Raw genomic sequence first — 14,492 nt, forward strand, 5'->3', positions numbered from 1 at the left:
GGCCGGGGGGGCGGGTGACGGGAACGAAGTCGGGCGCGCGCCTCGCCCACCCGGGTCGACCCCGAAGGCGCGCGCGTGGGAGGGGGCGCGGGGCGGAAAGGGGGCGCGCGCCCGGAGGAGGGCAAACGGGATCCAGGCCCCGCGCGAGGGTCGCCCCTGGGAAACGCGGTACTTGGGGAGGGACCGCTTTCTACCCCCCCTCCTCCCGTTTCACCCCAAAGAAAGACTCTAGCCCTCTCCAGACCTAAATAGCACTCTCCTCCACAATCACTGTCACTCTTTGAGGGAAAGAACTACCACCAGGGGTGGTTTCAGCAATGACCCCATCCTGATTTTTGGCCCAGGTCGGTTGTCATGGTAACTCCTCCCAGTCTGGAACACCCTTAGCCTCCCCTCCCTTCCACCTTTGTGGTTATGGAGCTCCAACTCTCTCCTGGCCCTGCACCAGGAAGAGGTTGCTAAGGTAACCCAAGTCCCTGGTGGTCCTTATGCCCCTACCCTCATCGGTTACTATGGCAACCTCACCTAGCACTCAGGTAGAAAGGACCCCAGCCCCAAGGACACTGCTGAGGGAAGCAGCTCTTTCCCAGCCCCTCCCCCCAGCCACACAGTTGGCATTACCATGGTAACCATCTCCCCCTTTCCCATCGTGGGAGGTCTGTGGACCAAACCAACCAGGTGTTTTTATTTAGAGGAGATGCTCTGCTGAGAAGTAGTTGCTATGGTTACAAGGCCTGGACCATCCCCAGAGAGGTGAGAAACAAGCAAAGCGAAGTCCTGGTTACTATGGTAATGGGGGCAGTCCCCCTTCCAGTGACCCTAAGACCCACCACGGTAAAGGACACTTTAAGATTGTCTCTCAGGATGGAGTGGGTCTAGGGAAGGGGTTGTCATGGTAACACCTTCTGTCACTCCGAGTCTGACCTTTCTGGACACATTTATGAAAGAAGGGGTGGTTATACGTTGCTATGACATCCTTCCCATCTCACTTTTGTAGGTGAGATGAAATTGTGTTCTGTTGTGTGAAATTGACTGATTTGGGGTCTCCTGGTTTCTCCTTCCCTCAGCGGTGCAGCTGAGCTGGGCTGGAACCGCCCCCCTGAAGCTCCCTCATCCTGCAACCTAAAAGGTAAGAAATCCCTCAGTGTTACCAGCACTCATGGGGAAACTGCCCTTGTCCCCAAAGGTTTCTCCACACGTAAGACGTTTTCTTTATCCATCACATTACCATTCTACAGATGCAGCCATTGAGACTCAGGCCAGGTGAAGCCTGGCCTGAAGTGAGTATCGATCCTCTTACACTGTTTCGTGGGCAATGGCAGGACAGTCTCAGCTTAACAATCCTCTCCTCACTGACCACTTTTTCTCGCTCACACCCGCTTTTGTTTTCCTGCTCTGTCTATAAGTTGTTTGCAGGGATTTTGTCTGTCTTACAGCCTCTGGAAGGACCTGCCCAACCACTGTCTGGTTCATCCTGGGTCTCCAGAACACAGAGGACACTCAATAAATACCTGTTTGTTGAGTAACGAGTTAAATTAATTAACAGGTCATATTCAGCTTTGAAAGCACCTGTTAGGTGAGGACTGGGGAAAGAGGGTTGTCTCACTGAAGATGGGCTGAGAGTCAGACTGTCTTTGTGGACCCAAAAGAGACAGCCAAGTTTATTGGCTAAAATCAGAACTCTGAACCCAGCTTCCCCATCCAGTCCTGGGTTGGCCACTTCCCCTCTGTGTGACCTGCAGCAAGTGACTTCACTTTTCTGTGCCTCAGTTTCCTCATCTTTTAATGTGATCAAATGTGAAGATTAAACGAGTTTATACTGGTAAAATGCTTAGAATACAGTCTGGCACAGCATGAGTGGCTAGAATTGCTGATATTATTATGATCCTGTTATGATCTTTCAGAAGCCTCGTTTCACCCACTTGGCCCCAGTGTTTTTGAGTCTTTACAGTTGGGGAAGCCAAGACCGAACTTGTCACGGTACTAGATGAGTCCTCTCTCTCTCTTCGCTGGTCCCATCATCTCCTCGTTTGGCTCTCACACCCACTGGTCTCTGAGAAACCAGCTCCCGTCCTGTGTTCTATTGGGCACCTCCTGGCCCAGAGTCAGCCAGACAGTGCCTAGTGAAAGTCAGGGCTGGGGGATGGAGACCTGGATTCTGCTCCCTCTGACCTTCCTCTCTCTGGGGCTCAGGTTCCACATTTGAATAACAGGAATCAGTCATTCTTTCCACGCAAATTTATTGAGCACCTGGAGTGGGCAGGGTACTGAGCCATGTTCCAGGTATACAACATGAAACAAAACAGACAAAACAAGACACAAGATAAGTCACATCTACATGAGAACTATTAGGAGAGGAAAAAAGACATAGGAAGTATGAGGGTGATAGGGTGAGGCGTTTTAAGTAGGGTTGCCAAAGGAAGGGGCCAAGATCTGATGGCTGGCGAGGCGGGGGTGGGGGGCATGCAGCTGCTGCTGGGCTGGGAGAGCGTCCAGGCAGATGGAACAAGTGAGTGCTGCAGCTGAGGTCTCCTGGGTGTATTTGGAGAATGGTGGTCCACGTGACTGCAGCTGAGTGGGAGAGGGCAGGGGTCACGTGGGGCTCTGTGGGTCCCCGTGAAGACTCTGGCCCTCCATTTGAGTCAGTCTCCAGCCACAGAAGGTTTGAGAGCAGACGCGGGCAGGACAGGATCTAAGTCAAAGTGGAACAGGATCCCTCTGGGCTCCGAGTGGGACCCAGACCATAGAGGACAAGGGTGAAGCAGCAGGATGGTCTCTATTTTTTTTGTAAGTGAAGCCAAGCAGTCCTCAATCTTTAATTTTTACTTTTTGGCTACACAGCGGCATGTGCAATTCTCAGTTCCCTGACCAGAGATTGAACCCGCATTGGAAGCGCAGAGTCTTAACCACTGGACCACCAGGGAAGTCCCAGGATGGTCTCTTTAGAATTGTTAGACGATTCTGAAACCACCTAAGGGTCTGTTCTGTGCTTCTGTGTACCTGAGCGCTAAAATTCTCAGGTTTTTAAGACCCCAAACATTCTGTGGTTTCAAAGTCTCCTCCCCCTACTGTAATGTGCGTTGTCCGAGCTCAGGAGTCTCGTCTGTCTCTTATGTTATGTGTCCACGGCTGGGTCCCCACTGCCTAGGACAGTGCCCTCTGTGTTGTAGAGTTCCACAAATAGATGCTGAAGGGTGAAAGGAAGGAGGGGTCCATGGAAGGTCCAGAAGTCAATTCCAAGGTCCTAAAGAATAACAAGTCACTCTGAAAGTGCAACGCAGATTCTTAAGCGCCATCTGAATTGGATCAGAGAAGGACAAGCAGGCCTGGATGGCTGAAGGGGATGGGAGGGTGTTCCTGGTGGGTGAAAGAGAAGAGACAGGGAGACCAGGGCAGGGCCCCAGGTACATAGCCCCCGTGCAGCCCTGGGGACCTGAGTGGGCTACACAGACACACAGAAACCATGTCCCAGGTCATCATCTTTTCTCCAAGTACATTTTCAGTGTCCAGCTGCATGCAAGGAACACAGCGGTGATCAAGACAGCCCTGGCTCTGTCCTCTTGGGGCTCACAGTCTAGTGGGGGCAGACAGACCCATTCCCAGACAGTGGCAAACCAGAATGGGCAGCCCAAGGGCTCTAGGAGCCTAGAGGGAATTTCTCACTCAGCTGGTGGTTCAGGGAGGGCTTCCTGGAGGAGGGGGGCATCTGAGCTGAAGCCTGAACATAAGCAGGAGTTCTCCAGAGGAAGAGAGGCATGGGGAGAAGGTGTTCAAGAGAGACTCTTCCAGGCAGGAGGAACAGGATATGGAAAGGCTTAGAAATAAGACTGTTTGGGAATTCCCTGGTGGTCTAGTGGTTAGGGCTCTGAGCTTTCACAGCTGTGGGCCTGGGTTCAATCCCTGGTCAGGGAGCTAAGCTCCCACAAGCAGTGCAGTATGGCCAGAAAAAATTTAAAAATCGTGTGTGGTGGGGGTGAATAAGATCTGTTTGAAGCAAAGCCCAAGATGGCTTAGGCTCAGAATTCGAGGAAGTGTGGCAGGAGACAGGGCTGGGCAGGCAGGTCACACCTTGTGGGACATTGTAAGAAACTTAGACTTTCTCCCCAGAGCACTAGGGAGCCATGGCAGATTCTGAGCAAGAGAAGGTGTGCTTTCTGCAGACCCCTGTGGCTACCATGAGGAAGGGGCTTGGTCAGGAGACCAGGAGGAGGCTGAGTGGGGATCTGGGTGAACCTGGATTGAAGCAGGAGCTGGGGGAATGAAGAGGAGGGGTCAGAAGTACTCAGGAGGGAGGAAGATTAGCTGGGTCTCTAATGTCTCCCTTTCTGGGACGGATTGAACCTAAGATGATCCTTCGTGAGGAAACTGTTTCTTGAGTATCTGCTCAAAATGGGGCGAGTTAGTTATTCCTTCTATGCTGGAAACCCGCGCAAGCGTCAAGTTGTGATGAGGAAGGGAGACAGCGCCACCTGGGGGTTGCCTAGAAATGTGACCAGTGAACAGACCGTAGAGGGTGCTCTATGGAGTACAGCCTTTCCTTTGATGCAGCCCACTCTACTTTTTTGGGGGTGGGGAGAGCAGCTTCCCAGGTGGCTCTAGTGATAAAGAACCTGCCTACCAATGCAGGAGACCTAAGAGATGCAGGTTCAATCCCTGGGTCGGGAAGTTTCCCTGGAGAAGCAAATGGCAAACCACTCCAGTATTCTTGCCTGGAGAATCCCAAGGACAGAGGAGTGTGGTAGGCTACAGTCCATAGGGTCACAAAGAGTTGGACACGAGTAAAGCGATTTAGCATGCACATACTCTACTTTTTAAAAAATTATTTTTTAATTGTAACAAAAGACACATAGCAAGATTTGTCATCTTAACTGTTTTCAAGTGTAGAGTTTAGTAGAGTTATGTATATTCATACTATTGGGGAAGCAATCTCCAGAACTTTTTTGTCTTGCAAAACTGGAATTCCATTCCCATTAACTAACAATTCCCTTTCTCCTTCCCCCATGGTCCCTGGCAACCACCATCTACTTCCTGTTTCTTTGAGTTTGACCCATTCCATTAAAAAAGAAAATTAATTAGTGGCCAACGTTACAAATTGGAATTTCTGACTTAAAACTTCTAGCTTTTCTTGCAAAACCATCTGGCTGATCATCAGGAAAGAGATGGCCAGATGGCACAGGATTTGAGGAAGTGAGGAGGAGACAGTAGGGGAGAGGGGCTGGATGGCCACAGCTCTGACCCCAGGGCCACAGTGTGGGAGGGGAAGGAAGGAAAGACCTGGGGTAAGAGCAGGCAATGAAGGGGTCTGGGCATTTGTAACTGAACCCGAAACTGAAGAAGTTGACAATGAATAAAATGGTGGGATTGAACAAGGAAGACGGGAAGGTGGTTCATTTGATAAAAACTTCTGAGCATCTAGTGTGTCCCTGGCTCTGGGCTGGGTGGCTGTGGGGACCCAACAGTGACAAAGACAGGCTCTGGACCCCCCTCACACAGCTTTGTCCCTACCCGTAATGAATTAGAGTGGTAAGCTAGAGTCAGAGAACCTGGGGGAGGCTAAAGGAGACCAGAGAGGGGGCTGAAGGATCCCAGACTCAGCCTGGGATCAGGGAGGGCTTCCTGTAGGAGGAAAAGTCAGAACTGAAAAATAAAGAAAGGGCTGGGAGAGGAAGACAGGGCTGAGGATGGGTGGGGGAGTTTCTGACACCAGTTCCAGTCTCCCCTTTTATCACCCCACCCCCACCCCAGGATACCCCGGAAGCTCGGCTAGGGCCTGACTTCAGCCCCATGCGGCTCACCCGCTGCCAGGCTGCCCTGGCAGCCGCCATCACCCTCAACCTTCTGGTCCTGTTCTACGTCTCATGGCTGCATCACCAGCCCAGGAGCTCCCGGACCAGGGGTTCTCGCCGTGGATCCACCTCTGGCCCCCGTGTCACCATCTTGGTGCGAGAGTTCGAGGCCTTTGACAACGCGGTACCCGAGCTGGTGGACTCTTTCCTGCAGCAAGAGCCCACCCAGCCGGTGGTGGTGGTGGCCGACACGCTCCCTTACCCGCCCCTGGCCCTGCCCCGCATTCCCAACGTTCGCCTGGCGCTGCTCCAGCCCGCCCTGGACCGACCCGCCTCAGCCTCGCGCCCGGAGACGTACGTGGCCACCGAGTACGTGGCCCTGGTGCCCGACGGGGCAAGGGCCGAGGCACCAGGCCAGCTGGAGCGCATGGTCGAGGTGCTCCGAGCGGGCGGCGCACGCCTGGTGGCCGCTCCCATCGCTTCGGCCAACCCAGCCCGGTGCCTGGCCCTGAACGTCAGCCTGCGGGAGTGGACCGCCCGCTACGGCCCAGCACCCTCCGCACCGCGCTGCGACGCCCTGGACGGGGACGCCGTGGTGCTCCTGCGCGCCCGCGACCTCTTCAATCTCTCGGCACCCCTGGCCCGGCCCGTGGGCACCGGCCTCTTCCTGCAGACCGCCCTCCGCGGCTGGACGGTGCAAATGCTGGACCTGCCCTTCGGCGTGGCGCGCCAGCCTCCACTGGCCACGGCCCATGCGCGCTGGAAGGCGGAGCGTGAGGGGCGCGCACGGCGGGCGGCGCTGCTGCGAGCGCTGGGCGTCCGCCTGGTAAGCTGGGAGGGCGGGCGGCTCGAGTGGTTCGGCTGCAACAAAGAGACCCCGCGCTGCTTCGGGACGGTGGTGGGCGACACGCCGGCCTACCTGTATGAGGAGCGCTGGACGCCCCCATGCTGCCTGCGCGCACTGCGCGAGACGGCCCGCTACGTGGTGGGCGTGCTGGAGGCGGCTGGCGTGCGCTACTGGCTGGAAGGCGGCTCGCTGCTGGGGGCGGCCCGCCACGGGGACATCATCCCATGGGACTACGATGTGGACCTGGGCATCTACCTGGAGGACGTGGGCAACTGCGAGCAGCTTCGGGGCGCCGAGGCAGGCTCGGTGGTGGACGAGCGCGGCTTCGTGTGGGAGAAGGCGGTGGAGGGCGACTTCTTCCGCGTGCAGTACAGCGAGAGCAACCACCTGCACGTGGACCTGTGGCCCTTCTACCCCCGGAACGGGGTCATGACCAAGGACACGTGGCTGGACCACCGGCAGGATGTCGAGTTCCCCGAACACTTCCTGCAACCTCTCGTGCCCCTGCCCTTTGCAGGCTTCGTGGCGCAGGCGCCTAACAACTACCGCCGCTTCCTGGAACTCAAGTTCGGCCCCGGGGTCATCGAGAACCCCGAATATCCCAACCCGGCGCTCCTGAGTTTGGGGGGAAGCAGTTGAAGCTGCCGTGCCTGCTCCCGGCGTCCAGAGAACATTCAGGCACAGGGCGCTGTCCTCTGCTTGGTGCAGCTGGCGTTTGGTGGGCGGGCCAGGGATGCGAAACCGCCAAGCCCCGGATGGCAAGGATGCACCCTACCCAAGAGTTCCAGAACCAGGGCTCTGGGGCTGGGACAGTTTTTGAAAGAGAAGGAGAATATGAGTGTAGGTTCTGGGGTCAGACTGTCTTGTTGCAATTTTTCTGTGCCTCGGGTTTCCTTCGTTTTTGCGCGCGAACCCTCGGAGTCTAGCGCAGAGCCCAGGACGCTTGGCTGTTGAGTTGCTTTCGCCACTAGAGGGCGACCTTGTCCTACCTTGGTGCCAAGGCAAGCATAAGCCCAGGACCTGGGTTCACTGGCTTTAAAGTCTTTTGAGACTTTGGTCTTCGCTCTGGTCTCTTGAGCCTGGCTGGACAGGATAACAATCCGCACACCACCACCACCACCCCTTTTTTTTTTTTTTTTCAGAAAATGACCTCCTTCCCTCTTGGGCGAGCCCTGGGGGGGTGCATGCTGCTATTCACCCCATCTTGCAGAGAAGGAAGCAGGCTCAGAGCTCAGAGATGCAGATATGGTTCTGGATCCCAACCCCAGGCCACTAAACTGGGTTACCTCATTATTTTAGCTCTCTGCACCTGTTCGCCCACTCGCAAGGCAGGATGAACAGTCCTCATAGCTCACATTTACTGAGCACTTACTGTATATCAGGCTTCGTTCTCAACATTTCACACGGAGTAACTGACTTATCCCTCACCTCTACCGTCTGAGGTGAGAGCTGCTATTATTTTAATTTTACAGAGGAGAAAACTGATAGTCTCTTGTCCAAGGCCGGACAGCTTGGGAAGTGTCAGAGTGGGGAACTCGAACCCAGGCTGTCAGTCTGGAGACTTCACTGCCGTTGCCCACATCGTCTTTGCAGATGTGGTACCCCAAGGTGGGGGCTTGGGAAGCCAAACCACTTAGCAGGTGACGCGGTGGCAGCCTTCCTCTGGTGATCGGGCACCTCAGAGGAAATCCTGCTTGGACATGTACCTCCAATATGCGTGTTTATTGCTAAATTATATCCAGGCACTACTGGCATTCTGTATATTAGTAATACAGCTCAACTTATTCCATTTTAAAATTAAAAAATAGAGAGGGCTTTGTTGATCAGCCTTATCCCAGTGACATGTCCTGCACACCCCTTGGGTATGTGCACTTGGCTTTGAGAGCACAGGCTCTGAAAAGGGAGAGGCCTGGGTTCAAATCCAAGGACTGCTGTGTCCTCCCATTATGAACTTGGGCCATGAGGGACTCTGCTTCCCTGCACCTCAGTATGCACCTGAGAAGTAGGTAACGGTGATCCTTGACCTGCAGGAGTAAAGGGGTTGTGAGTCAGGACCAAGTGTGGCTCTTGTCTTTCTTTGTGACCGTAGGCAAGTCACTGCTTCTCTGAACCAGTGGAGGGATTGGTGATCTTGCAGAAGTGTGAAGCCCTTGGAGGAGAAGGCTTCACCAGCAAGAGAAGCTAAATGCCACTTCGGCCCAATCTCCAGAGGCTCAGACATCCCAAGCCTGACCTCTTATAATGCAGCCTCTGTTTCTAACCACTGAACCTGCCAACTGCTGGCAGTCTGTTGGGTTCCCAGGGAACATTCTGGAAACTTACGGGGATGATTCAGGTTATCGATGTGGTTGGACAGTGTTCTTGGCTCTCTGCACAGTCCAGGGAAATGTCTTATACGCAGGGCACCTGCACACAACGAAGCAGGGACCCTTGTCACATAGTGTTTCAAAATGTCCCATCAGGCATTCACGAAGGACTGGTGATATTCAAAATATTTTGCAACTGGTATGGTAATATAAATGTATAAATCAATATATATATCACATTTTTAAAATATTTTTTAATTCTCAAAATGATCAAAATTATCTATATATCCATACTTCTTATTGCCAAGAACCTAACTTGAAGCTCAAATCACTTAAATTATGGTAATGGTTTTGTTTCATTTAGAAATTGTTGGTGTGACTTCTTGATTGACACAGCTGTATATGCATATATACATGAAATATATGTACATATATATATTTAAAACAACCTTTTCTTAGCTGTGGTTTGAGAAAGGAACCACATCATATGCTTCTAGCAACTTTCCATTAAATGAGAATCATTAGAAACTTGAGATTTCAGTAGATAAAGAATTTCTCTTAGACTCAAACTTAGTGTGTTGGTGGTTTTTTTTTTTCGAACTCTCTGCAGTTCCTGAACTTATAGCAATTACGTTTGAGACTTTTCTAGCCCTTAAAATATTGTGTAATCACTTTGCTCAATATCTTTATATTCAACTAAGTAATGGGATGACAGAAAACCTATCAAAACAACTAACTTGAACTAGTAAGTTTGTTGCAATTTGTCTTTTTGAATTTTACTGCTTTCTCAATTACTCTTATACTGTTCACCAGCCAGAACGGAAGCTTTTTCAATATTTTAACAACCAGCCCATCCACATTAGCACAAATGAATGAAATTTCAGCCCTACTTGGAAAACCCTGGTTAAGAATTATCCAAGTCCAGAACTAGACTCTCCTTGGGCAAACACAAAGTCCTTATTGGATGGTTTTCACTAGTTCTGAATTTTCCAGGAAGTGCAACTACCATGAAAGATGAGGGAAGTATCAGGTTTTGTTCAAAGCTTGGCCAGGGATTGTCAACAATATCAAAAAATCATGTTCCACCTGGTTCTCAGTAACTTGATACTTATGTTGCGTGTTTATAGCAGACTAGGGAGCTGCCTACTTTACAGGTGTAAATGTTTGGTTTTTCTCAGCTTCTGGGGAGATGGCCCCACATATCTGCATATTGAAATACATATTATAAATTTTTATCGTTTTTTTAAAGTTTTTATTTATTTGCTATTTTGGCTGCACTGGGTCTTCCTTGCGGTACACAGGTTTCTCTTATTGTGGAGCATGGGCTCAAGAGCTCTCGGGCTTAGTAATTGCGGGCTGGCCCAGTGTTCTTGCCTGGAGAATCCCAGGGACAGGGGAGCCTGGTGGGCTGTCGTCTCTGGGGTTGCACAGAGTCGAACACAACTGAAGCGACTTAGCAGCAGCAGCAGCAGCAGCTAGAGTTAGGCACTTAGTCGTGTCAGACTCTTCGCAACCCCTGGCAGGACTGTAGCCTACCAGGCTTCTCTGTCCATGGAATTCTCCAGGCAAGAAACCAAGGTAAACCATTCCCTTCTCCAGGGGATCTTCCTCACCCAGGGATCAAACCTGTGTCTCCTGCATGGCAAGCAGATTCTTTACCATCTGAGGCACCACGAAGGGAGGGTGGCCTACCACAATGTGGGATCTTAGTTCCGCAATCAGGGATCAAATCCATATCCCCTGCGTCGGAAGGTGGATTCTTAACCACTGGACCACCAGCAAAGTCCCAAATTCCTATTCTTTTATTTCTCCTTTTTCTTACAGTTTGGGCAATATGGGATTATTTTGTGTGTGTGAAAGGATTTGCTTTTTAAATTTTTATTTCTGATCCAAATATAGTTGATTTACAATGTTATGTTAATCACTGCTGTGCAGCAAAGTGATTCAGTTGTACACACACACACACACTCCTTTCTGTTATGGCTTATTGTAGGATACTGAATCTAGTTCTCTGTGTTGCATAGCAGGACCTTGCTGCTTTTTGGAATCATTTTAATATCAGGTGTGAGTGGGTTATATTACCTATGAACCTCATTTCAGGAGAACTGAGAGGACTTTCCCAGAGCTGACATGGAAGTCAGCACAAGCACTGGTGTGGCCCTGCCTGTGGTTTAAACACAAAAGCATTAACTTATGGGTTATTAATTCATTGGTAAATGGTCTCTGCCAAGAGTCCCTCTTGTTTAATTTAATTTTTGTGTCCCTGTGCAGCATGGGGGATCTTATTTCCCAGACCAGGGATGGAACACATGCCTCCTTCCGTGGAAGTGCAGAGCCCCGACCGCTGGACCACCAAGAGTACCCTATTACCCTGGCTCTCTCTGGGGACCCCGCCCTAGATCTCCCCCTGACCCAGCAGCCCAGGGTTAACACTAGGCACAGTGGGAGGAAATGTCTCAGTGGCTGTCAGATGGGCCAATGCATTTACTAAGTAGCGTCTCTTGTGTATCACCACTGGACATTACAGAGTATTTGGTCTGAAAAGCGAATGGCACACAAAGACATGTTTACAAGTGCACTTTTATGCCCGGCAACTCCCAACTGGAAACGATGCAATGTCCTTGAACACATGAAACAAGCTGTATACATCCAGACAATGGAATACTTCTCAGTAATTAAGGTGGACAGGGGGAGGGATGAACTCCTGATACATGTGAAGACATGACTGAATTTCTAAAGCATTATGCTGAGTCAAAGGAACTGATGCAGAAAGCTCCATACTGTATGATTCTGCTACTGTGAAATTCTAAGAGACAAAAGGAAATCCTTCAGAATCAAAAGCAGATTAGTGGTGGCTGGACCCAGGGCGAAGGAAGGAAATAACTGCAAAGGAGCATGAGGAAATCTGGGGAGGCAGTGGGAATACTGTGTTTTGTGGTGGTGGTTTTTCACGAGTGTAAGTATCTGTCAAAACTCATCCTTCAACTCCCCCGGTGGTCCTGAGGTTAGGACTCTGAGCTTCCACTGCATGGAGCGTGGGTTCGATCCTTGGTCAGGGAACTAAGATCCCACAGTTCTCGAGGCAAAAAACAAACCTCCTCCCACTTTGTGCTTTGACTGATGTAGTTTATTGTATGTAAGTTATACTCAATAATGTTGACCCTCCAGAATGCAGAATTTGGCCACTACATATTCTTTATATGTACATGTATTTTCTACATAGATTGTATACGCAATTTATTACATATGTAGGTGTTTATCTCTTTAAACAGCCATCCCTCATCACCCAAATCTAATCCATTCCCCCAAAAGCACAAAATAGAAAATTGGAGAATAAATAACTGTTTCAATTGAGGAAAATAAGACACCTCTTTCTCCACCCAAAAGCCCCAAATGATTTCCCTAAATATCATTCAACACTCTTATCAAACACTTCTATAACTACCCACTAAGGATTTTGGCATAATAGAAAACATTGAAAACAATTTTTCAACTCAGTGGACTCATTAGTGGCTATGTTCGTGCACAATACACAGTTTTGCACAGAATCAGATATGAATCTTTTTTCTGGGTCACACAGCAATGATCAGGAGATGTAACTAAATAACTCTCCGGAAAGGTCAAAGCTACAAGATAACATTTATGATTGGATCCATGTTGGTGGTGCCTCCAGGCACCTGCAGAAGTCTACAACCCAGGGAAGGGGAGAGTCTATCAGTCAGGAGTAATATGCTTCAACAATCCACAAGACAGGATCCTGTTAGAACAGATGAGCCTTGATTGCTATCTTCCGCATCAGGGATGCAAACAGGACTGCCAACAGTTACACAGCAAGTTTTTGATTCAAACAGCAAATTGGGATTTTTAAAAAAAAAGAGCAAGCCATTATTTTAGGGTAATGAGACTTAAGATATCAAGAGGTAGGGACTTCCCTGGCAGTCCAGTGGTTAAGACTTTGCCTTCCAATGCAGGGGATGTGGGTTCCATCCCTGCTTGGGGAGATAAGATCCCACATGCCTCGGGGGCCAAAAAACCAAAACAGAGGCAGTGTTGTGACAAATTCAGCAAAGACTTAAAAAAAAAAAAAGATACCAAGAGGAAACTGCATTACTATGGAGATGGTTACAGTGGGAAAGGAATTTACCACTGGTGGTGCAAAACTTTTAACTAAAAGATAAAATACCTAGGAGAGATAATACCCACGTATTGTGTACCAGTTAATGTTTTCTCAACTGTTTACATCTGTGTAACCATCAGTCATATCAAGATACACATTTCCCATCATAGAAAGTTGCCCTCAACTTTCCTGGTGGTCCAGTGATTAAGACTCTGAGCTTCCAAGGCAGGGGGCACAATTTCAACTCCTGGTTGGGAACTAAGATGGCACATGCCCTACAGCTTGTTTTAAAGTTCCTTTCTGCCCTCTCCAAATTGACAGATCTTCGTGTGCAAGTCACTCAGTCACGTCCTACTCTTTGGTCATGCCCTACTCTTTGTGGATCGCAGTCCATGCAATTCTCCAGGCCAGAATACTGGAGTGCGTAGCGTTTACCTTTTCCGGGGGATCTTCCCAACCCAGGGATCAAACCCAGGCCTCCAGCATTGCAGGCAGATTCTTTACCAGTTGAGCCTCAAAGGAAGCCCAAGAATACTGGAGTGGGTAGCCTATCCCTTCTACAGTGGATCTTCCTGACCCAGGAATCAGTCACCACTGTTCTGAGTTCTCTCATTATAGACCAGTTAGTTTAGCTTGCTCTAGACTTTCATATGGGACTTCTCAGGTGGCATTAGTGGCAAAGAACCCACTTCAGGTTCGATCTCAAGAAAATCCCTGGAGGAGGGCATGGCAATCCACTCCAGTATTCTTGCCTGGAGAATCCTATGGACAGAAATGCCTGGTGGGCTATAGTCCATAGGGTCGCACAGAGTTGGGCATGATTGAAGCAACTTAGCATGTAGACCTTCATATAAATGGAATTATAAAGCACTTACTATTTCCGGTTCCATTCAAAGTGTTATCTGTGAGATGCATCGCATTGAGTGTATCTATCTATCTATATATTTTTGCCCAGCAGCCTTTCATCAAATGATGCTTGTACCCAGTAATCCAGTTGATGTTTCTAAGTTTTGGCAATTACAGAGAGCAACTCTAAACATCTGTGTACCAGTTTTTGAGTGAATAGGAACTTTCCTTTCTCTTGGGTACATTCCCAGGACTGAGACTCACAAGCTCCCTGGTTAAGTAGATATTTTAATATATGCTTTGACATTAAAACACCCCATTTTCATAATCACCCAGTGATTTTCCAAAATGACTAGACCATTTTGCATTCCCACCAGCAACAACATGGGCTCTATCCACTTCCACACCCCATCAGCACGTGGTATTGCTTTTGATCGCTGCCCTGCCAAGTGAAGCAGTATCTCATGGTGGTTTCCAATGGTGTTTTTCGATAAGCAGATATTTCATTTCAATGAAGTCCTATTTGTATTTTCTGTTGTTTTCTGCATAGCTAGCATTTTTAGTCAAATTCTTACAAACACCTGATGAGA

At 49.6% G+C, this 14,492-nt stretch overlaps 1 protein-coding gene across 2 annotated transcripts in view; it reads left to right on the top strand.

Moving 5' to 3' along the window:
• Positions 1-9,508, top strand: part of FKRP (fukutin related protein) — a 9,967-nt gene extending 459 nt beyond the window's left edge. The window contains exons 2-3 of one of the 2 annotated variants that reach the window (XM_070771315.1): positions 1,068-1,129; positions 5,746-9,508. In XM_070771315.1, the coding sequence (XP_070627416.1) occupies positions 5,785-7,272 (1,488 nt within the window). In that variant the 5' untranslated portion in view covers positions 1,068-1,129; positions 5,746-5,784 and the 3' untranslated portion in view covers positions 7,273-9,508. Of the gene's footprint in view, positions 1-117; positions 1,130-5,745 lie in introns of those variants that run through there. The other variant, XM_019979957.2, reaches the window with a different exon arrangement.
• The last annotated feature ends 4,984 nt before the right edge of the window (positions 9,509-14,492 follow it).

Source organism: Bos indicus, chromosome 18, assembly GCF_029378745.1.
Source record: "Bos indicus isolate NIAB-ARS_2022 breed Sahiwal x Tharparkar chromosome 18, NIAB-ARS_B.indTharparkar_mat_pri_1.0, whole genome shotgun sequence".
Classification (NCBI taxonomy): domain Eukaryota; kingdom Metazoa; phylum Chordata; class Mammalia; order Artiodactyla; family Bovidae; genus Bos; species Bos indicus.